This window comes from Xenopus tropicalis, chromosome 8, assembly GCF_000004195.4.
Source record: "Xenopus tropicalis strain Nigerian chromosome 8, UCB_Xtro_10.0, whole genome shotgun sequence".
NCBI lineage: Eukaryota > Metazoa > Chordata > Amphibia > Anura > Pipidae > Xenopus > Xenopus tropicalis.
In genome coordinates, this window is record NC_030684.2 from 96,190,401 (window position 1) to 96,215,637 (window position 25,237).

The 25,237-nt window shown below is 39.4% G+C and overlaps 1 protein-coding gene across 2 annotated transcripts; it reads right to left on the reverse strand.

Moving 5' to 3' along the window:
• Nucleotides 1-1,022: 1,022 nt before the first annotated feature.
• Nucleotides 1,023-24,629, reverse strand: abhd12b (abhydrolase domain containing 12B). Of its 2 annotated transcripts, XM_002936585.5 has the most exons (14): nucleotides 24,537-24,629; nucleotides 24,055-24,164; nucleotides 15,641-15,768; nucleotides 13,684-13,786; nucleotides 12,396-12,515; nucleotides 10,573-10,603; nucleotides 9,334-9,379; nucleotides 9,123-9,252; nucleotides 6,388-6,425; nucleotides 5,305-5,384; nucleotides 4,765-4,847; nucleotides 2,397-2,475; nucleotides 1,825-1,946; nucleotides 1,028-1,117 (listed from the first exon to the last, which is right to left on the reverse strand). In XM_002936585.5, exons 1-14 carry the CDS (start codon nucleotides 24,594-24,596, stop codon nucleotides 1,096-1,098), a joined length of 1,152 nt encoding a protein of 383 aa, XP_002936631.3. In that variant the 5' UTR covers nucleotides 24,597-24,629; the 3' UTR covers nucleotides 1,028-1,095. The 2 variants fall into 2 exon arrangements, with proteins under 2 accessions (XP_004917223.2, XP_002936631.3); XM_004917166.3 differs by lacking the exons at nucleotides 24,055-24,164; nucleotides 24,537-24,629 and adding an exon at nucleotides 20,565-20,892 and having other exon boundaries at nucleotides 1,023-1,117.
• Nucleotides 24,630-25,237: the final 608 nt, after the last annotated feature.

Here is a 25,237-nt window from a genome sequence, read left to right on the forward strand (position 1 = left end):
AAATAGTAAAGAATGAAAACTTTTTTCAGATTTTTTTTAGATTTTATCTATTAAGATTCCAAAAACCAAGATGCCTTATAAACATGTAATTGAACTATAGCAACATTAACAATAACATCTATAGAGGAGTAAATTGAAGAGATCCTGAGAGGTGTCCTTTTTCTCTGAAGCAAATTAGAGAGACCATAAGAGGTTGACTTTCTCTTCAATGTTCAATGCAAAAGTTAATTCACCTGATACAAATTTGGGCAATGGTGCAGTTACGGTGTTTCCCTACCAAATACTTGGTGAATGAGCACTAAGGGGTACAATTTAAGCAATCTCTTGACTATGGGTGACAGCAGGCAGGGAGCTGTACCGCTTACATGAAATTGCCTTTGGTGCAAAACCAGATAATGTATTTCTAATTGTCTTCAATATGGACAAAAGGAGTTTTTATGTGGGAATGCCCCATGTGCTGTTATCAGTCAAAAAAATTGAGATTTGCTACACTCAACTGCTATAATATACAGCATGGTTTTACATATGTATCTGCCACTTTCATATCCATTAAAATTTTTTGCAGTTTATACATGATACAGTCCAGTGTAAGGTATACACAATATAAGTCCAAAAGCCATAGGATATTCTACAGTTGCACTGGACCAAAATGTTGCTTATGTTTCAAATAAAGATGTACTGTTGTATAAAGTTCTCATACTGTAAAAATGTTGTTAAACTGTTGTAATGTTGTATAAAGTTGTTTTACTGCATAGTACAAAGTTGTACTGTAGGTTATACTGCATACTTTTATTCAAAAGATCTAAACAGCATTTCTACTGCAGCATATCTGGACAAAATGTATCTGAGGAATCTGTATCTGTATATATATATATATATATGCTATCATTGTTCTTCATAATTAACACTTTGTGGGCCAGGGTCCTTCGATTTGACAAGCTGAATGTCACTTAAAGGGTTAAAGATGTTTGGCCACAGACACAGGACAATTAGCATGTTGGTATTCTTAAAATATAATGGAAGACAATAAAAAGAACACCATTTTATTATTGACATGAACAATACATTTGCAAAGACTTTAGTCCATCTGTACATTCATATATTATTCAGGAAATCCCTGGAGAAAGAAATAACAGTTACAATAATTATTATCTTTGAATCTTGAAAAAATAAATAATAAATGCAAATAGCATTGTACAGCATCTCTCCTCAATTTTACATGCACTTATTTTAAAGGTTTACTTATCATTTAAAAATAAGATGTCATTCAAAGAAGTTTTTGGATTCCTATCCTCCTATTTATTAATCCTGGGTCTCCAGATGTTGTTGGACTAAAACTACAAGTATCCTCCAAAATAATATCAAGAATGCCTTTGGAGTGCCAAACTTATCCCTTCACCCCCCACAGGATAGTCTTGAACTAAGCAGTGTAGCAGCCAAGGTATGGACCTTGGCCCCTTGCCAGCACCGACACCTGTATGTGTAAACATAATTGCCCAGGAAAGTGTGTGTCTTGGCAGAGACTGGAAGTAAATGGTGCAGGCTGCACAGTGATGACCGAATATCACTAAAACATTAGGAGGATAAAAGTTATGGATCAAAGGATATGTTTGATATTCTTTTATGAAGCTTTGCCTTTCAGTTCTCATTTGATACTCACTGGGGACAGCAGTTGTGTGAAGGTCACAATAATGGGACTAGCTGAAACTAGCCCGTGTAAATACACTGTGGGTTACTGTAGCTTTGTACATTTCATTTCCAGACCTAGGAATACTAAAAAACTAACTAGTTTTTTTCTCTGTACAAGCAAAATGTCAAACTTACCATATAATTTCTGATAGTTTGGGATCTTTGTAAATATTCTCATGTTGATAACCCAGGTCCGCACGGAATAAAACTAGCTTGACATCTTTGGAATTCTGCGACTTTAAGGCAATGTCATGAAGCTGTGGAATAAAGAATTGCAAAAAAATTAATAGCAATTTTATTTTACAATTAAAACAGTAAGCAAAAAGTATATTCAGCATAAGGCTAATGTCAGTAGCTCATTTTGGTGATGAAATCTGCTGTGTGCCTGCACCCGGGACAACGCAATGGCTCTGGGTGCAGGCACAGAGAGAGGCTGATACCAGCATAAGGGCTGATTCAGCCCTGTTTGGCATTAGCCTAAGCCCTGTATATAATGAACAAGGCTGTATTCTGCCCATTAAAAGAGCTCTAAACAGTTCTCTGCCACAACCTCTCTTTTTCCCTTCAGTGACCTTCCATTTTCATCAGGTGAAGTACTTATCCACTTTAGATGTGTTCAATTGCATCTAAAACAGAGCAGCAGGAACATGTGCCTAGGGTGCAATGGTAGATAAACATGCACTTTGTAATATCAAATGACAATATACCTTTTTGGCCATAAAAGATGGAACAACAGTATCATCTTCTGCATGCAGAATTAAAATTGGTGTGGTCAATAGTTTCACACTGCAATGGGAAATACATCATTAGTTTTCTATGGAACTAACAAAATGTACTGCACATCTACTACACCTAAAGGAACAAACATCCTACCATATAACCTAATGTAAACACTCTGAAAATGTTTGCAATTTTATCTTTTTTTTTTAAGATTTCATATTAGCAGTTGTTACAGTTATTATCATGAAGGTGTAACATAAGCAACCCCAGAATGGCACAGACTGGTTTTCTGAAGCAGTTTAACATTTAACGTTACAGAAGTGATAGAAGTAAACAGGAAAGCATCAGGGAATGCTTTCTGCAACTGTAAAATAAGCTTTTGCCTGGCCCTTGGCCAGACCAAACAGCATGGGATACTTAAATTACAAATTCACTATATTAGCAGTGTAAAACTAATATCATCTATCAACTATCTATAAAAATAAGGCAAAATTACAAAGTCCTTGGAAAAGTACTTTAAACAATTTTAGATTTAATTATACTTGGGGTATACAGTATCTCCCCTTTAACTTCTGCATTAAGGTAAATAATGGAGTACATAGAGGGGCTTGAGAAATATTACTTATGAATATGAAGATTTTCATTCATCCAGGTCATGGTATATCTAGTATAAATACAGTAAATGTAAAGCAACTGGACTTGTTTGGTAATCACTGAAGACGTTTCACTACTCATCCGAGCAGCTTCTTCAGTTCAACTGACTGGTATGGGAAGTCCTCACCATATATACTCTCTAAGAAATCGACTGCAGAAAGATAACACCCTCAGCAGCAGAACGAAACTCAGTCCGAACCAAGTATGTTTATTGTTAGATTTGTGCCTTAACACCACATACTTCAAATACAAGGACCAATTTTACAGGCAAAAACATGGCTGTGCAATGGGTTCACCAGTTTCGCCCATTGTAGCAAACTTGTATATGGAGGAAGTGGAAAGGAAGGCCCTACTCACATTCAATGGAACTACACCAAGTCACTGGTTCAGGTATGTAGATGACACGTGGGTTAAAATCAGATCCAACGAAGTGGCGGCCTTTTCAGAACACATTAACTCAGTGGACAACAACATCAAGTTCACAAGGGAGGATGTCCATGAGAACAAACTTGCTTTTTTGGACTGTTTGATATCCATTCAAGAGAGGGGTATCTTGAAAACAGAAGTATACAGGAAACCCACTCATAAGGATCAATATCTGTTGTTCGATTCCCACCATCCACTGGAACACAAACTGGGTGTCATTAGAACTCTACCCCACAGGGCGGAAAGTGTGACAACCGAAACAGAGTCCAAGGACAAGGAATGTAAACATCTCAGAGGAGCACTGAAAGCTTGTGGCTACCCAGACTGGGCCTTTGTCAAAACAAGAGCAACTAAGCCCAACAGGAACACCAAAAGGAATAACCGTCCTGAGGCAGAGAGAAGGCGCAATATAGTCATCCCATATGTAGCAGGAGTGTCGGAGAAACTCAGGAGAATTTAAACAAACACCACATCCTTGTGTTTTTCAAACCTAGCAACACACTGAGACAAAAACTCGTACACGCAAAGGATCCAACACCAAAGGAAAAACAAAGCAATGTTGTATACGCAGTCCAGTGTAGCAAGGAGTGCACAGACCTTTACATTGGTGAGACAAAGCAACTGCTCTCCAAGCGAATGGCTCAGCATAGGAGGGCGAACACTACAGGCCAGGACTCTGCTGTATTTCTACACCTAAAAGACAAGGGACACTCCTTTGAAAATAGCAACGTCCAAAAAAGAAGACCGCTGGTTTGAAAGAGGTGTAAAAGAGGCCATTCATGTCAAAGTGGAGAAACCATCCCTAAACAGAGGCGGGGGACTTCGACACCATCTGTCTGCTTCATACAATGCTGTTCTAACATCTGTACCCCGGCAGTTTCAGAACTCTCCACACATCCATTCATGCAACTCTAACAAGTAACACCTGTTTGAAGAGTTGCATGATACTTTGGTAATCCTTTCAAAGTAACTCCACAGCATTTACACCTCTGTGAGTTTCAGATGTCACCTTTCTGAAGAGTTACATAGTGCCATTGTGATTGGATTAGTGGAAGAGTATACATGCTGAGGACTTCCCATACCAGTCAGTTGAACTGAAGAAGCTGCTCGGATGAGTAGTGAAACGTCTTCAATGATTACCAAACAAGTCCAGTTGCTTTACATTTATTTATACTAGATATTACTTATGAATTTTAAAAAACTGTCAAAAGATCAAATAAATTGTTATTATCACTATTCTTCTATACTCTTCTTTCACTGACATTAAATACTTACTTTTCATCACTGGGAAACACAATATTGTTTAGTGTAAATGTGTCTAGGAAGAAGTATTCAAATCCTGGAAAGTTGTGGTAGATCTAGCAAAAAACACAAATGAAATAGAAAAGGTTATTTTGAACTTTTAATTAACTAAGGGTAATGCCGGAATTGACTTAGTATCCACAATTCAACACTTATGTTAAGATAAACCACACAAGCTACTTATGTCACTCTAATGCAGAGATTTTCAGTTCAACCCCCATTTAAGATCTGAATGTTGGTCTGGGCTCCCTTATCATCTAACAATGTTACAGACACGTAAAAATATGCCATTTTTCAATAATTGAGAAATTAATCTATGCTCACTATGCCTATTTGATCTTCAAGCTGGGATTTCAGGTGTATCTTGGATAGTATCTATTCATTGTAGTTTTTTTTTATAATAGTGCAAAATATATATATATATATACACACATATACAATATATATCATCAAATCAGTTGCTCTGTAGTTAGAACTTAACAGTAAACGCTAAAGTGAGCCCCAACTACTTACACTCCCAAAGGGATGATAAGCACCAGCTTCACGGATGTTGGTGTAGGGTGATTCCAATATGACAACATCAGCTGCACTTCCTGAAAAAGAATAAAACATCAAATAATTTTTCACCTCAATTTCTTAAACTGCTATATCCCTATCTTGGGTCTCTTAAAGGGGTGGTTCTTAAAAGGGTCAGAACCTAAGAAATGGGGATATATAACTGTACCTGCCATCCAGGCCAATTAACACAACAATTTTAACAATAAATGTGGTTATGTATAGTTTATATATCTTTTACAGTTCTCAGTTTTCAAGGGAAAAAATACACTATTATTCAGCTGAAACATCATGTAATTGACAGTGTGAAGCCACTGCAACGAGGCGGCAACAGGTTAATGTTACTTAATAGTTTGGAGATCCAACTGGGAACTTTGGCACCAAGGGGTTTAACTGCTTACCTGGGACAGATTGTAAATTCTATAGTGGCAGCTGTCAGGCACCAGACTGCTAACACAGTAGAACTGATCCTTCCAGGTTCCGTTATGTGTTTAATTGCAAAACATAGCACAGTAGTATTAAATAAGACTAACCCGGAAATTATTAATAGGGAATACACTGGCATGTACAGTATATGTAGCGCTTTTTTATGTATATGAACGCTTATTTATCTTAGTTGCAATTTCAGATGATTACAATGAATCATAATGGAGCCTACAACTGAATAACCTATGAAAGTTGAATCATTAGTTTTCCCTAAGGGCACTTGCATTACATTGTGTATTTGATGTGCATTTGAGTGCACCTAAACGCAACTGCTAGCTGATTTCCTTTAATTCTGCCTGGCTGTACCCACCAGCACCATATCAATAGATGCGTTACACTGCATACAATATGTATTCATATAAACAATATATGCAATAAAATATTGAGATATTTGTTTAAGTCACACAATTACACTTCATTGCATTTAAAACATGTAAATAAAAGCAATAGTTGTGGGGGTTAATAAAGCTGTTTAACTATTAATATTTAATATAAGGCTTAGTTCCTTACTGCACATGTCACATCTGCTATTTGACTTTGGTCTTCATTACTTACCCATTTCCTGTAACTTTCTAGCTGCATTTGTAGCCACACTATATTAAAAAGAGAAATTGTATAATACATTACATTTTTAGCAAAATTTAAATGTATAGTAAAAAAGGTAAGGTTCATAATATGTTTATTAGCTACAACCTTATTCATGCTCTTGTGATGCCTTAGGGTAGATGGTTTAGACCAGCGATCCCCAACATGTTGGTCACAACTCCTTTGATGTTGCTCCCAGTGACCTCAAAACAGGTGTTCATTTTTGAATTTCTGACTTGGTGGCAAGTTTTGGAGGCATAAAGTTTATGTGTACTGCCAAATAGAGCCTCCTGTAGGCTGTCAGTCAATCCTGGGCTACCATATAGCCAATCACAGCCTTTATCAGTCACCCCCTAGGAACTTTTATCATGCTAGCATTGCTCCTCAAATTTTTTTTACATTTAAATGTTGCTCACAGGTAAAAAAAGGTTGAGGACCCCTGGTTTAGACTAAAGTCACAAATTTTGTAGGATGTACTTCTCTCAGCCTGTCTGTTCTAGGCAGGAAGAGAGAAGCAGATCCACTCACATCGGCAGCTCTGTGTAGCTGCATGGACAGGCACAGAGCCAGTTCAGCCCAAAAATCCCCAAAGCATGCATTTTCCGCCTCAACTCTACTCTGTGTTGCTGCCCTTAGGCCAACACTGTGCCTATCCGTGCAGCTACACAGAGCTGCAGATGAGAGTGTATCCACTACTTTCTGTCTGCCAACAAAACGCAGGCCAAAAGAAGCGGACCCTACGCAATGTGTGAGGGCCCTTAGCCCTACTAGATATACACAAGACTAAAGCTCAAAAAACTTTATTGTTGTATCTCACAACATGTTTTGGGAACAACTCCCTTTTTCAAATGAGTGTAGAGAAACATGTGGATGAAGGACTGACCAGTTATCACCCAAGAACAAAGTGTTTTTTTATTGAATTGTGCTTTTTTCATCCTCAGCTAGTATGAGACTATCCTGTCTATGATTGTTTATATTACAATCAAACACCAGTGGAGAATATGGGAAGTGTATGATGTTATAAGGATATAAGCAGTTATATGCCAGGAAGCAGGCTTTTTAACCGTTACATCCAAAATGCATGAAGAGGAGGTTAAAGTTTCTCTTCAGTCACACACATACTGCTTTTCAAGTGATTGGTTTTATAATCCCTGGAGGCATGTGATGGATGGGCCAATAACCTAGCCCATGGCAGTTTTGAACCAGGCCACCAACATATACAATACTCACAAGGAGTCCTTTAAATTGTGTATAACCAGGGCAAACATGGTGGGTCAGAAAGAAGGTAAGGCTAATGCCATACGAGGCTGTTTCTCCCTCTACGTTTCACTTCCATCCGGAAAATGGTGTAAGTGCACTGACATGCTCCACCATGTGTTTGCCTTGTCACGTCTGTCCATGCACTTACATCACTGGGCAGATGGGAGCAGATTGGCCTTTTCTACACCAGTTTGTATGAAAGCAGAGAACAGCTTTGTGTGCCATTAGCCTAAAAACGAGACCAGCTGTGAGTTTTGATTATTATAGTAGAAAAAATGTAATAATAAATGTGACAGAAAGGTTGAGATGGAGAGTTGTTTGCTTTTTCCTAGTGTTTGCAATAAAGCTTGAGTCAGCTTCTGGCAAGTAGTGAAAAGATGGCACATAATCAATATGGAAGAGAAGGCAGTTCAGAGAGTAGCATAGGATAAAAATGCACAGGGTGGGGCAAGTGAATGGAGAACATTAATGAGAACATAATAATCGCCTTCAATTGCGAATGCTCCATGTAGTTGATCTTAGAGAAGTGGATCTTTAGGGTACTGGCACACTGGAAGATTAGTCACTTACAATAAATAACCTGCAAATGCTTTCCAACTGGCAATAGTGTAAATCACTGGTGGGAAAACATATGCTGTGCTTTGCAGTAGCAAAGATTTATCATGGGCAACTAATCTTCTGGTATGCCAGTACCCTAAAGATCCACTTCTCTGATATTGCGTACATAGAGTAAATTTGCATTCGCAAATTGAAGGTGATTCATATTCGGCATCAACTGTGATCTCACAAAAGACCTGAAGCAGTGCAAGATTATGTCCAACATTACTACACTACTCTACATTTTTTAACCAGCGATACCATGTACTTATGGAGCCCCCTGTGTGACACACCTTCAATTACTAGCAGTTCAACTGATGCAACATCAACTATGCAAATAACCTGGTAATATAGGCGTTTAGTAGTGATAAGCAAAATTTTTAGGCAGGCATGGATTTGCGGCGAATTTCAGTGTTTCACCATTGGTAGATTGTTTTGGGAAATGGGCACAAAAATTCATGCCGGAAAAATTTGCAGCGCAACAAAAAAATCTACGCGCTTTGCAAATTTTTGCAGGGTTTTGTGAATCGGGACAGATTCGCTCATCACTAGTGTTAAGTACATGGTCCTTTTGTGATAGATCACTGAGCACCATGCAACATGGTAGTCTTAACCTTGCAAATTAGTGCATGATGTATGGACATTATTTTACAGTGATTTGGTGTCTATAGCTGCATTAAAATAGTTAGAGAATCTGCTTCAAAGAAGAATTATGAGAATAAAAGAACATTTATTAAATCCATTCAGCAATTCATTGGATAGCACACAATTAAGTTTCACCAAATACATGATACTTCACCAACATTAATATTTCCCTTTGAAAATTCTATTTGTTATCCAGAACTTACCCAGAACCTAGAGAATGCCCCCAGATACATACAGGAGTTCCTCTTGAGCGAGCTTTTACCCATTCATACAAATATACTGAATCAGTGGTTATTCCATTCTCAGTGGGTTCTCCCGTAGAATCAGCATACCCTTATTAAGATACAAAGCAACAGTTTTTTTTGATGCAAGTGAGATGTAAAAGAACTAAATAAGTTTTATAGTATTTTATACCTCTGTAGTCAAGGGACAGTACATGGAACCCAGCTGCACTGAGAACCTATAAAGGGTGTTGAAAGAAATTAGAAACTGATTAAAAAAAAGGCTGACTATATCAACTAAGTTTCGAATGCCTACATAGTGTGCCCCAGCTATAACACCCAGTCACTGGTCTCTCCACACAAATAAATACACAAACCCAAATCCAGTGAGATTTTTTTTTTACACATATGGGCTGAGTGAAGGTGCTGAGTGAAGGTGCTAAGGAATTGCAGTCTACAGTGACAAGTTCTAGGGCTCCTTTTAACTTCCTTGTTTGGGATATGTACCATACATATGGATATCAGTCTGGATCATCAGGGCAACAAAAATTGTACAAAATTTGGTTTCCAGTGGTAGCCAGATATTTTTGCCTCAGACTAATACACAAAGCCTCATATAATAAAAATGTCTAGTTTTCACATAACTATATAGCATATACAACATTCTGGCTAAGGATACACAGACATAAGTTAATGCTGATACTAATTCATATAGGCAGAAGAGCCTTTTACGCAGTAGTTAGCACTGTGCCTTGCAGCCCTGGAGTAACTGAGTCAATCCCAGCTAGGACACTATCTTGCAAAGAATTTCTATGCAAGATAGTTCTATGTTCACAATGCTCCAGGTTCTGGCTTTCTAAAGGTGGCCATACACGCACTGATAATATCGTACGAAACCTCGTTTTGTACGATATTCAGTGCGTGTATGGTATGTCGGCGAGTCGACCGATATCGCAGGAAGCTGCTGATATCGGCCGACTCGCTGATCGGACCAGTTTGAAAATTTTGATTGGGCGCCATAGAAGGCGCCTGACCAAAACCTCCCTTCAGCGCTGAATCGGCAGAAGGAGGTAGAAATCCTATTGTTTATACCTCCTTACCTGCCGATTCAGCCCTGAATGGTGTGAAACATCGTCAGATCGCCACGTGTATGGCCAGCTTAACACACTCCAAAAACTTACAGGCAGGTTAATTGACTGATAAAAATTAGCAAAGCGCATGTGTGAATGTGACAGAGACAGGATGTTTAATCTCTGTAAATTGCTGTGAAATTTGTTGGCACTATGTAAGTAAATAATTACAATAACACATAACAAAAACCATGTTTCTTTACTAGGCAATATCAACTCTTTATATCTTTGCAGTCAGTGTTTAAAAAATAGTATGCAGTTGTTCTCCAAGTCAGTAGATGTTTAAAGGACATAGTACTTACCTTCACCAGTTGCACTCTGTGATCCACTGCCCTGAAGGAAATAAAAATGAGAGCTTCTTATTATAACAGGGAAAACTAGTACCCTCCCATTGTGTAAAAAATTATAACAAAGTCTAGCTTATATTTCTTTCTAAAATGACAGTATGAATGGGTCACCCACATTTCATTTACTGTGCCAGATACCTATTATCCTTGCCCAGTCTTGTTTTTGTACAGGTTCCATTTGTTAATCATCTGACATACTAAAAGTTTTGACAATTCTTACATTTCCATATTAAAAAAGTTGTATGCCAACATAAATTTACAATATAAGCAGGTGTGCTAATTAAAATAACTAGTGTAGTATAGTATACCAAGCTTGATAAAAGGCAAAGCCTGTTATGTCCTGTAACAAAGTGTAAAAGTTGCTGTAATGCCCTAGGAACTAGGGCTGGGCGATATACCGTTTAATACCGAATACCGGTGTTTTTTTTTTTAAAACTATATTCATTTTTCAGATACCGCAATACCGGGGTGTCAGGGTACTCACCCGTGCGACCCGGTCTTGCGTTCCTCCTTGCGTGCGCGCGTGTCCCATTGTCCGCGGGATGCTGCGCACGCGCGGCCAGGTACGCGTGCGTCAAAGCGCACGTACATGTCAAAGCGTGCACGTCCGTGACGCGCTGACGGCACCGGTTCTGCGCATGCGTGGGGGGTATTTAAAGCTATCAAACACCTCCTCCTGTGCTATGTTGTCTGCGGCCTTGCCTGGGAAACTAAGCCTGATTTACCTTATGACTTTCTGTTGCCGATCCTTCGCTTGCCTGACTCTGATTTTCAATACTGCAGTAATTATTCTCTAATTTATTAGAAAATGGGGTTAGCACCTAATCATGCATGAAAAAAAAAAATACCGTAAAATACCGTGACACCGATATAATTTTGAAAAATACCGTGATATAAATTTTTGGTCATACCGCCTAGCTCTACTAAGAGCAATAAAGGCATTTTATTTAAAAAAAAGAGCGGTGCTGTTACATATTGTTTGCAATACCTAGGGGCCCATTTACTTACTCACGAACGGGCCGAATGCGCCCGATTGCGTTTTTTTCGTAATGATCGGTATTTTGCGATTTTTTCGGAAAATTATCGCGACTTTTTCGTTACCAATACGATTTTTGCGGAAAAACGCAAGTTTTTCGTAGCCATTCCGAAAGTTGCGATTTTTTCGTAGCGGTAAAACTTGCGCAAAAAGTTGCGATTTTTTCGTAGTGTTAAAACTTGCGCAAAACGTCTCGCCTTTTAAGTTTTAACGCTACGAAAAAAGCGCAACTTTTCGCGCAAGTTTTAACGCTACGAAAAAATCGCAACTTTCGGAATGGCTACGAAAAACTCACGTTTTTTCGCGCAAATCGTATTGGTAACGAAAAAGTCGCGATAATTTCCGAAAAGTCGTAAAGGCGCCGAAAAAATCGCAAAAAATACGAAAAAGTCGCAAAATGTTCGTTTTCCAATCGGAATTTTTCCAATTCGGTCGGAATTCGTGTCTTAGTAAATCAGCCCCCTAGGGTAGTACAGCAGTAACTTTGCTAAAGTTAGTTAAATGGCTACTCTCTTAGTTAAATGTCCCTTCTTAATCTGTCAGTTATATAATTTTTAACGGATTACAGCAGCACAAATATGGCAGCCCCCGCATAGAGGTGATCTAATAATATTTATAAGCATCAGGCAGTACTTTTTTAGCCAGTGTCAATATATCCTTAAGGCAGTTAATAAAATTATATAGTAAATAGTATCCTACTTATCTTGGCCATGGCCAGTTAACTGCAGGACATTTTATTCACCTTGTTCCCCCATTTCCATGAAGATAAATGATTACTGGATTAACATCTGATAGTGCTTCTTCATACCAGGCCTGGTCTTTGTGCTTTGCCTCTTCCCATCGGCTGACTGGAAGAGTATGCCTAAATGGCCAAGAACATGTATTAACAAATATATACAGGCTGAGAGATAGAGGAATAAGCATGCAAGTTTATTCAGCACATTAAGTCCTGATTAATAAAAACACATAAAGCCTGAAAAATTCTCCATGCACGGCAAAAATCTAGGCTTCTCATAAAATTGGTCCAAGTGTATGTGATAATGATAGCAACTTTAGATTGCTTATATTGTAAAGTGCACTGGGGCAGGGGCTGATACAAAATGTATATAATCTCTGTAAAGTGCTGCAGAATAGGTCCATACTATAGAGAGGATTATAATAATAATAATAATAATAATAATAATTCTAATGATGAGTCTCTCTGTATAAGATGATGGATACAAAATGTGTATCATTAAAGGAGAAGGAAAAGTAAAACTAAGTAAGCTTTATCAGAAAGGTCTATGTAAATACAGCCATACGCATTCACAGAAACGCTGCACTGAGTCCTCTAATAAAAGAAACACAGGATTTCTTGTCTTCTTTTTTGTAAACATGTTGTTTGGGTGTCTGCCTTCCTCTCTCAGAAAAATCCTTAATTCCTGTGGCTCTCCCCTCTCCTGCCCCCCCCCCCTCCTAAAAGAATACTAAGGACTCCCTCCCCCCTCCCTTAGGAATGTGTGAGCTATAACCGCTAGACTGCAAACAGGAAGCTATTTAAAATGGCAGTTGCTGTCTTAAGCAAACAGAGAAAGCTTCTAGGGCACTTTACTCAGGTATGGCAATGCTTTCTTCAGAATAAATATATTGTTCTTGGTGGCACTAATGTGGTGAATCTTTTGCCAGTAAAATGCCAAAATGACTTTCCTTCTCCTATAAGGGTTTCCTTTGGGTACTAAGAATATTGGTAGGTTAAATCTTTTCTTATGAAGACAACCCTAGTGAGAATGAGTGTGAGAAAGTAGTAGGGACATTAGATTGTAAGCTCCACTGTAGGCTTAAAGTAAATAATGATAAGAACCCCTCTGTAAATAACACATCAGTTCTATGGCAATATTAAGTTGAAGCTGCATGTTGTGAGATCATACTAAGATGTCTATACTTGTTCTACTGGTATGTCAGCTTCTTATGCATTATCATACTGCTTGGAAAAATGTACTCAGTAAATCCAATTTTTTCTGAATGCTAAACTAGATTCCAGTCTAACTCACCAAACACCAATAGTAACTCCATCTTCAGTTGTGAGGTAGAAGTTTGTTGTGTGGTTTAGTATTAATTTTGGGTTTCTGAGATCCACAGAAAATGGAACTTTTACTGAAAGCACAAGGAAAATTAATGAAATGGCATAATGAGTATACATTTATCTTGTGAGTAGGGTGGTCATGCACAACAATCGTTTTATCATAAACAAGTAAAGAAAGATGTATTTAAATCACTTCAGATCCTTAATACAAAAGGGGTTATGGGAGCAATCTAAGGCTAAGTAAAATATAAGTAAAGTACAGGTATCGGACCCCTTATCCGGAAACCCGTTATCCAGAAAGCTCCGAATTACGGAATGCCTGTCTCCCATAGACTCCATTTTAATCAAATAATTCAGAATTTTAAAACTGATTTCCTTTTTCTATGTAGAAATAAAACAGAACCTTGTAATTGATCCCAATTAAGATATAATTAATCCTTATTGGATGCAAAACAATCCTATTGGGTTTAATTAATGTTTTATTGATTTTTTAGTAGACTTAAGGTATTGAGATCCAAATTACGGAAAGACCCCTTATCCGGAATACCCTTGGTCCCGAGCATTCTGGATAATGGGTCCTATACCTGTACAACTGAAATGCAACTGATCTTTATTTACTACAAACATACAAACACCTAAGCAATTTTGTGATCATAACCTTGTAACTTAAAACCTCTGTATTTAAAAATGCATGCACTTGCACAGACTAAATTACCATTAAAAGGGGAACATGGATTGGTCAGTTCCCCTTTTTATGTGTAAGTTAAAGGAACAGTAACACCAAAAAATGAAAGAGCTTTAAAGTAATAAAAATATAATGCACTGTTGCCCTGCACTTGTAAAACTGGTGTGTTTGTTACAGTAACACTACTATAATTTATATAATAAGCTGCTGTGTAGCCATTCAAGCTGGAAAAAAGGAGAAAAGGCACAGGTTACATAGCATATAACAGATAAGTTCTGTAGAATACAATAGTGTTTTATCTGTTATCTGCTATGTGCCTGTGCCTTTTCTCCTTTGAATGGCTGCCCCCATGGCTACACAGCAGCTTATTTATATAAATTATAGTAGACTTTCTGAAGTAAAAACACAACTTTACCAGTGCAGGGCAGCAGCACATTATATTTTAGTTACTTTTATACACTTTAATTTTTTGGTGTTACTGTTCCTTTAAGCCAAATCAGCTAAACAACAAAAGCTTAAGTTTTATTTTAAGGAAAATGGCCATCTATTGATATTCTTTTTTCCTTTGCTAGAATTTATACATTTCTTGATACCCTGGGTTAAAAGAAGTAGATGGGAATAATAGAGAAACACAGACAAGAAGTGGGGGGAACCTAAGATGCATGTTTATGAAAAGAAATACAGTGACCCTTTCTAGACCCTCTTCTAGTTATATAAAAATCAATAGAAAAATAACTGATCAGAGTATATTTACAATATTCTACTGTACAGCTCTGTGTACATAAGTAGCGCTTTATAAATAAAGATATACATACATACATAAAGATATACAATATATTTGTTTTTAGCACTGATTTAAATCTGTTGCATTTGCATGCATCATTAATGTTAAAAGCAATATTACAGATATCGGACCCCTTATCTGGAAACCCGTTATCCAGAAAGCCAGTCTCCCATAGACTCCATTCTAATCAAATAATTCAGAATTTTAAAACTGATTTCCTTTTTCTATGTAGAAATAAAACAGTACCTTGTAATTGATCCCAACTAAGATATAAATAATCCTTATTGGATGCAAAACAATCCTATTGGGTTTAATTAATGTTTTATTGATTTTCTAGTAGACTTAAGGTATTGAGATCCAAATTACGGAAAGACCCCTTATCCAGAATACCCTTGGCCCCGAGCATTCTGGATAATGGGTCCTATACCTGTATATGCATGTAGAAGCAATACTTACATATGTTTAAATAAACTACCTTGGCCAGCAAAGCAGGGAAAAGTCGAATGATGAATGGTACACTTATGTAGATGCAAAGTAGCACAACAACACTTGTTTTCAGGTAAAAGGCCCAGCGTAAGGAAGACCTGCAAGAAATCATACAAAGAACTCTCATTTATGTAGGTCTAGAACCATAACCACAGTTATGCCCTCTCCACCTTGCACCAGACTAAAGATCTGGCGCGGAATACAGAGGGAGCCCTATGTTTAACATTTGAACAAAATAAAATGCTAAATAAGTATTCGGTGCCTGCATTATGGAAGTTCTAATTTCAGTAAAAAAAACTATTTGTCCAGTGAGAAAATAACTGCCTTATACTGACATCTACCAGGGAATCATAAGGAACTGGAAGTTACATCAAACATCCCAGATGCAGTGTAGGAAAGTTCATCCTACAAAATCTTCCACAGTGAAGCCAAAATTAATTTCAAAGAGTTCAGTAGCTGAGGTTGTGTAGGATTTGTCATTTACTAAAACAAGACAACTGATTAAGTTCTGTAGATCATTTTATTTTATATGAATAAAGGGTGTTACCTCCATAAGGTTGAAATTTTTTGACATGCAGCCACATTACAGTAAAGATCCATACTTTCTTACTTTTTTCCCATAATTCTGTTCCATTCTGACCTTGCTCAGTCCTGTCTCTTTATAGAAAACATGCTCAGTGTGCACTAGGCTGCTGCATCTGTGGCTATGTCATTTCTTTATTGTCTTTAGGCAGTCATGTCTGACACTGTTACATAGTATCTTGTTTACCTTAGCAACCAGGCAGTGGTGTGAATGAGAGACTGGAATATGAATAGAAGAGGGACTAAATAAAAAGATAAGGAATAAAAAGTAACAATAAAAATGCAACTGTAGCCTCAAAGAGAAAGTTTATTGGCTGCCAGGATCAGTGACCCCCATGTGAAAGCTGGAAAGATGTAGACAAAGAAGACAAATAATTCAAAAACTATAATTAATAAATAATGAAGACAAACTGCAAAGTTGCTAGGAATAGGCCATTCTACAATATACTAAAAGTTATCTTGAAGGTGAACCATCCCCTAACTAACAAATGATTGTTTATAGTAAAAGGCACAAAGTTTACTCAGGTACAGTAATGCATAGTAACTAATCAGATGTTTACTATTAAAGGGGACATATTGTGTGAAAAACAATATGGTGCCAATGAATTGTACTCATCTATATATAGAAGGAATGTGCTTTTAAAAGTAGTGTTTTGTGCTGATTTATTGCAAATATCTCCAAAAACTAGTCCTGCCCATGCATTCCACTTGCTGCTGTCTCCTTTCCCAGGTTGTGCAGGGGGAGTTGGCAGCACTCAGCACACTGCACTATAGGATAGGAACCAACCAGAATCTAGGCTTACCTGACTGGCAGGCCCGGGCCTAGGGCGGCACAAATTTAGAGGAGGCATGCCACCCCACTGCAACAAGATTTAAAAATTATGCTCTCATACAGTGTAATGGGGACCTTTCCAACCAACGGGGGGCCTTGGGGTGCCCGGAAGACAAATACGGTGCTGCTAACTGGGATCCCAACCCTGCCTTTGCTTGTGTGACTGCAGGGCTGTGATTGGCTACTCCCCTACTTTGCTTCTGGCAAGGACCATTAGGATACGCCCACCCCTTATTTGAAACACAGTCAGAGACCTGAGAGGATCTATAGGGAGCACCGATAAAGGGGCCATTTTTACAGATAGTATTACTTTTTAGACCAAATTGAAACCAGCACCATATATTATTCATAACTGCATAGAAGAATATAGTTTTTTTTCATTTATTCTATATGTCTCCTTTAAACAGGGGGACAGAAAATGCTACCTTTTGATTAGTTGCAATAGGTGACTATATATGTAGCAAATATTGCAGCTAACTCCAACTCTAATGTAGTTTTTAAAGTTGCATAATTTTCAAATTAAGTAACAACCCAATTTAGAGAAATGTTATAAATTTTAATATCTGGGATTAATGATTGAGAAATGCTGCTAAACATAACAGCAACTAATGCCCAGGCAGGCCCATGTAATTCAGAAAATACAGCACCTCTCTAAAGACCCCAATCATATCACTTAAAAGGTTTTGTCAACTCCTTCTTAGGACATTCCCTACTCTGTTTTAAAGGTTCTATGCAACTTTAGTGTGCATCTTCAATGGCATCGGTCAAACACACATAAAAAGCTGTTAAAGTCCTTTGCAAATTAAAACATCCATGCCTGTTAAAAAAACCCATGCCTCTGCTGTTGATCATATATTGCCTGCCTTGCCTCTATGGCTCAGACAGAGGTGGGGCAGTCAATTACTTTCACTTTTCTTTCTGCAGACCCAAAATTACAAAAATTGCCAAACTTTTAGTATAAGAGTTAAGTTGTTTTCAGGGGTCATTTTGTTACTTCCATTTTATCACCAAAGAGTGCTACAGAATGCATCTAATGGCTGGGTATTATGTTTCAACATGTATTCATTTTTTGAAAGGGAAAAGTGATATTAAATGAAGACTTATGTTAGGGCAGGGCTTGGTGGTTGACGTTTGTCGGTGTTTAATAACCCATTCCCCCTGCTGTACAGCATGAACACTATTGTACAAATAAAACTATTGGGTGCTATGGGTGAGTGCTGTGTTTCGGAGAAATTAAAAATAACTGCATTGCAGTCAACCACACTGAGCCTTCAGTGCCAGTTATGCTTATGTGCAAGCCAACCTACAAACTGAGCCATCAGTACAAAGTGACACACATTCTTTTAACAAAGTTTATTCTGAAACTTTTTTTCAGTGGATAATATGTAGGTAAAACTTTTTGGTGGCATGGAGAGAAAAAAACGTTAGGGGTACACAACACTCTAATAAGGGGTATATTTATCATGCTGTGTAAAAAGCGTAGTGAAGCATTACTGGTGATGTTGCCCAGGGCAACCAATCAGCAATCAGATTTCAACAGTTAGGCTAATGCCAGATGAGGCGTACGGCGTATATTTTCGGCAAGCGGAAAAAGGCTTGCCTAAAATACCGCCCTACGCCTCCTACTTGTGCCTGCACCGGAATGAATGGAATATGCTCAGGTGCAGGCACATGTAGCCAAAATACACATAAAAACGAGAGAGATGCGTATTTCAGCTACATGTGCCTGCACCCGAGTGTATTCCATTCATTCCGGGGCAGGCACAAGTAGGAGGCGTATGGTGGTATTTTAGGCAAGCCTTATTCCGCTTGCCAAAAATATACGCCCTATGCCTCGTCTGGCATTAGCCTTAGAAAAACCAAAGCAAAGCATCTCATTGGCTGCTATGAGCAACATCACTGGTGAGGTTTTACTTCACTTTTTATACAGCATGATACATATACCCCTAAGTAAAACTTTCAACTCTAAGTAAAACTTAAAGCCAATCACGGTCCATACATTACTAGAACCATGAAAGTTTTACTAGAGTGTTGTGTTCCCCTAACGTTGCTAACAAGCAAAAAGTGTGTAGCCTTGAACTCGAGTAGTATGAAAACCCACTGGTTTAACCATACCTCCCAACATTTGAAAAGAGGGACAAAAAGTTACCCCATTTTTAAAAAAAATACTCCTTTTATATATATATGAAATGGCGGGATAAGACGCAAATGTGCTATACCCTCATACTGTACTACCTAAGGAAAACAATATAGCAACTCCTACATTAAAATACAAATATAGAGAAAAGGCAGTCAGTTATAAGTGAGTTATAACTATGTACCAGTTTTGCCCCCCATACACAGTACCCCCATACACAGGAGCCCCCCCATACACAGGAGCCCCCCATACACAGGAGCCCCGCCACACACAGTGTCCCCTATACACAGTAGCCCCCCATACACAGTAGCCCCCCATACACAGTACCCCCCCCATACACAGTGCCCCCTATACATAGTGCCCCCTATACACAGTAGCCCCCCCATACACAGTGCCCCCTATACACAGTAGCCCCCCATACACAGTGCCCCCTTTACACAGTAGCCCCCCATACACATTACCCCCCATACACATTACCCCCCATACACATTACCCCCCACAGTAGCTCCTCCTTCGTCTGCGGCTCCTCTCCTTATGCGGCTCCTTGTGCGGTGGCGACAGGCCCTTTTATATAGTTGCGCCCGTGCGTAATGACGTCACACGCACCCACAGACGCAACCTTATAAAAGGGCCTGTCGCGCTGTATAAGGAGCCGCATAACGAGTAAAGCCGCTGGGGAAGTCTGAACGTCCGGCTCCAGCCAGCGCATCCTGCTGTGCTGGATAGTTCAATGAATGTCCCACAATGCGGGACATTCATGGAACTATCCGGGACAGTGGGATGCGCCATGAAAAGCGGGACAGTCCCGCGAAAAGCGGGACAGTTGGGGTGTATGTGTCTGCTATATTTTATGAATGAGCGATACTTCCCCTGCATGCTGTGCTCTGCCAGAGATTCCCAGGAGTGAGAGATATATGTTAGGGGTGGAAAGGTGAAACTGCCCAGCACACAAATAAAAGCAGCAGCCTCTTCTGCCTGATAAAAGACAGAGGCACCCTCAGCCCCTGACCCACTGAGCAGGAGAGGAATGCAGCCAATGCCAATAGTTAACCCTTGCCTGTCACAAATGCTCCTCCCAGGACAATTAAACATCAAGGTAAGGCTGTGAGCTTGAGTGTAGCAGGGGAGATTGAAGAGTTAAGGGGGCGGGGCTTTATTCCCCAGAGCAGAGCAGGCACAGCAATCAATTAAATGGCAAAGCTGAAAAGCGGGACATCTAACAGTGAATCCGGGACAGCGGGAAGTGCCATAAATATCGGGACTGTCCCACTGAAAGCGGGACGGTTGGGAGGTATGGTTAACTTCTTAGGAGACAGGAGTCCTCAATCCAGAAACCTACTTACCCCGTGTTTCTGCTTTCACTCCCACCCCCCTGATGGTGGGGAAGCCCTAGTTGCTTCCTCCGTAGGCGAACCTCACCCTCCCCAGCGAACACAGTGGCCAATGGATAATTCAATGTTGACAGCAGAGCCATCGCCAAAGCAAAACCATCAGTATCGGCAACCCTGTACCGCCCACCTTAGGGACTATCTGTTACAACTAGTACCGCTCCCTCTGAGGGGAAGTGATTGAGCCAGCGAGGATCATGTGACCTAACGTCATTTGAAAGCGTAACTCGGTGCATGATTCCAAGTCTAAAGTGTGGGCGCTTCAAGTAAAATGTGGGAATCTTTTTCAAAACTGGGATGTGGCTGTCCTCTGACAAGTAGCAGTTTTGTATTAAAACGGGGATTTGGGGGGGATGAGGGAAATGGGAACAGGAAGTGCTTTCAGCGGAGGGGGCTCTGTCTTTTATCAGGCAGAAGAGGCTGCTGCTTTTATTTGTGTGCTGGGCAGTTTCACCTTTCCACCCCTAACATATATCTCTCACTCCTGGGAATCTCTGGCAGAGCACAGCATGAAGGGGAAGAGGTATTGCTCATTCATAAAATATAGCAGACACATGCACCCCAACTGTCCCGCTTTTCATGGCGCATCCCGTTGTCCCGGATAGTTCCATGAATGTCCCGCATTGCGGGACATTCATTGAACTATCCAGCACAGCGGGATGCACTGGCTGGAGCCGGACATTCAGACTTCCCCAGCGGCTTTACTCGTTATGCGGCTCCTTATACAGCGCGACAGGCCCTTTTATAAGGTTGCGCCTGTGGGTACGTGTGACGTCATTACGCACGGGCGCAACCATATAAAAGGGCCTGTCGCCACCGCACAAGGAGCCGCATAAGGAGAGGAGCCGCAGACGAAGGAGGAGCTACTGTGGGGGGTAATGTGTATGGGGGGTAATGTGTATGGGGGGTAATGTGTATGGGGGGCTACTGTGTAAAGGGGGCACTGTGTATGGGGGGCTACTGTGTATAGGGGGCACTGTGTATGGGGGGGCTACTCTGTATAGGGGGCACTATGTATAGGGGCTCTGTGTATGGGGGGGCTACTGTGTATGGGGGGCACTGTGTATGGGGGGCTACTGTGTATGGGGGGCTACTGTGTATAGGGGACACTGTGTGTGGCGGGGCTCCTGTGTATGGGGGGGCACCTGTGTATGGGGGGCACCTGTGTATGGGGGTACTGTGTATGGGGGGCAAAACTGGTACATAGCTATAACTCACTTATAACTGACTGCCTTCTCTCTATATTTGTATTTTAATGTAGGAGTTGCTATATTGTTTTCCTTAGGTAATACAGTATGAGGGTATAGCACATTTGCGTCTGATCCCACCATTTCATCTATATAAAAGGAGTATTTTTTAAAAAAATGGGGTGTGGTAATTGGGGCGTGACCACAAAAGTGGGCGTGGCCACAAAAGTGGGTGTGGTCAAAAATTGCCGCGCTGCACGTGCCAAAACTTTTTGTCCCTCTTTTCATTTTTCAAATGTTGGGAGGTATGAAATTGTATTAGGCAAGAGTAGAAGTGGATATGATAGCAATGGATTGTATAACAGTGTAAGGCCCAGTCATAGACAAAGGCTAATCAGATTTCAAGTTATGGTGCTAGTTCAACACAAAATTAACTTTAGGATGTTGTATGCATTGCTATTAAAAGACAATCTGCTACTGGTCTTTTATAACTGGTTCTTTTTTATGCCCTTTTGGTATTATTGCAAGAAAAAATATACTTTCAGAATAAATACTTAACTAAGATAATTTATATCATAATTAGTGACCTATTAAAGAATTGTATCTAACTGATATATAGTTATCAGTACCTATCTCCTTTTTTTTTTTTACATAATTTGCCTTCATTGAGCCACCATTTTGTGAGGGTCTGTGTGCTCCCTCAGTAGTGATGATGTGTGGGTCAGGAACAACCAGCACCCGACCCTAACCTGCAAAATGTTGCCATTGCAGGACCCACACCCAACCTGTACACACTTCTTTCCACTTTGTATGCTACTTCTCTGGTTGCCCTAGGTTACAAGACAGGGAAACTTAAGGAGCAGAGGAAGTATGCACTTCCCCATTTTGACCTACAATAAAACCAAACCTGCAGTGGTCTCCCAAATTTCAACCCTAACCCACCTGACATGAGGGCAAACCCTGCGGATCCTATGGGTTGTAGGTCAACCAACACATAACTATCCCTCAGAGATCACAGGAATTACACATAATTTAACTAGAAGGAAAACATGATAGTAAAAGACGTATCTCTTTCCATTCATTGGTTGATATAACCTGGACATGTATATGTGCACTGTGTTTGTGTGTGCAGTGCCAGAGGGTAGATTTAGTACTTAAAAAACAAATAGAAATTCTACATCCACCTGCTGATTCAGCCCTAAATGTAGATTTTGCTTGGGCGCCTTAACCTGCCTGATTGACAAGACGACCGATATCCGCAGCCTTTGTGATATCGGTCGTCTCGTCAAGCCACCATACACGCACCAAATATGGTACAAAACGAGGTTTCGTACAATAATATTGGTGAGTGTATTGCCAGCCTCCTAAACTTTGGGCTACCTACCACAGGGTAGACACAGAATACAGTCCTGCAGTGGGTCTGGTGCCCATAGAGCAGTGCAGGTATGGGATGGATAGATAAACGTGGGTCAGGTCTGGTAAAGCTTTTGTATGTCCAAATGGACAAAAATACTGTAGGCAGGGCTGGGTACATCTAATCAGGCCCACACAGCTTCCTAATCCTAAACAGTGATTGTGAGGGGGAAACCAATAATATAGAGTTGAGGTGAACTTACTTTCTGTCCTAGTTATTGCTGGAATTAAGGCAAAAAAATCAGCTAAGCAGTAAGTAAGGCTATGTCCTAGTGAAATAGATTACTAGGCCAAGGGTCACTGACATAAGCATTGGTCTTACGGTAGAACTGCAGAGAAAATGCATATGTCTAAGCAGAAAGTTAATTTAATATGAAAGGAAGGTAGAATAATTATGCAATTAAAAAATGAAAATAAACTACTACTACTTAGTTTACTGCAAGCTACAACATAACAATAAAATATAATCTAAAAGGCAAACTTACTTTTAAGTGCTAGTGAAATAGCACTTGCATGTACGGGAAATTGGAGAGTATACTGTATATACACGCTGCTCTCAAAAGACCAGTTTATCCCTGGGTTCCTTACCTCTAAACCCTATTTGATGGCAGAAGCACAGTTTAAGTACTGATTAGGAAAAAAATGTCTTCCTAATATGGTTTTATTCACATTGAATTTACAGAGAGCTCCTTTTATTGAATTTACAGAGAGCTTCTTTTATGCAAATCTGTCTCAAGCTGAAGGCTTCAGGTAGAACAAAGTCCATATGTGCAGTACTGGTCTTCATCCAGTTAATGATTTTCAGAAATGCAGTGCTAACGCTGTATTTATGCTGAAGTACTCACCTTTTTTTCTTTTTGTAAATCAAAGATTCTGATTGCTGACCCATTCCTTGTGGTGATTGTCCTGAGCCCTTTTTCTGGGATGCATCACGCCTTTTCATTCTGAATCCTTCCTATTAAGAGGTCGAATGAAGATACACACACTTGGTCACAGAAGAACAAGTACAGTTGCTTCGTCTAAATTTATTGCTTCATAATCAGAGTATAATCTGCCACAGCTAATAGCCACGCCTATGTCCTTGTGACTACAAACTTTAACCTAAAACCACTTCCCATAAACTCATAAAAGCTATATTCTGCACAAACATAGTAATGGGAAACCACTTCTGAAACATTATTTCTGTGAAGCTACAATTTAATTGTTATTACTGTTTTTTACTAATCATTCTGTGCAGGGTCTATTCTATTCATATTCCCATATTCATATTCCAGTTAATGATTTTTAGAAATTCAGTGTTATGCTGTATTTATGCTGCAGTACTCACTTTTTTTTCTTTTTGTAAATCAGGTTTTATGGGGTCAAAGATTTCTGATTGCTGACCCATTCCTTGTGGTGATCATCCTGAACCATTTTTCTGGGTAACATTGCGCCTTTTCAAGACTCCTTCTTCCTAAACTTATATCCTACTCAAACATAGTAATGGGAAACCACTTCTGAAAAGTTATTTCTGTGAAGCTACAACTTAATTGTTATTGTTACTTTTTATTACTTATCTTTCTAAAAAAATTTCTGTTAAAATTAACATATGGTAACATGAGTAAAGGGTGCCCCCCTTAAGGTACTGTAATGATTTGTCCAAAGTATGGAAACACCTACTTGTCCAAGTGGATTATATAACATACAGGATTATATAACATACAGAAACAGTAGTGGTGTTCCTTTTAATTACATTTAGTTGTATGTTAGCCTTATGTATGTATGTAGCCTTATTAACTGTGGCCTTAAGTGTAGTGTTGCTGGACCTGTCACTAGCTGATGTTGCTGGGAAAAGTCAGTTGCTCAGTAAGTCACTGTGACCTGCTAAGATGACTGATGAAATATATGGTGTTTGCTAGCTTATCTTCATGTTTTTAAGGTGCATTGCAGAAATAAGTGACATTGTTGAAACATCACGTCTCAGTAAAGGAGAACCAAATTAATTTACCTAACTTAATCTATAGTTAGGGAGCATGGCCTTTGGAATGA

Coding starts and splice junctions, on each gene's coding strand:
- abhd12b (XM_002936585.5), bottom strand. CDS start 24,596: ATGGGTCAGCAATCAGAAATCTTTGACCCCATAAAACCTGATTTACAA. Junction 15,769..24,054: donor ATTTACAAAAAGAAAAAAAG/GTGAGTACTTCA, acceptor GATTTCTTGCAG/GTCTTCCTTACGCTGGGCCT. Junction 2,476..4,764: donor GTGTTTCCCAGTGATGAAAA/GTAAGTATTTAA, acceptor TTCCCATTGCAG/TGTGAAACTATTGACCACAC.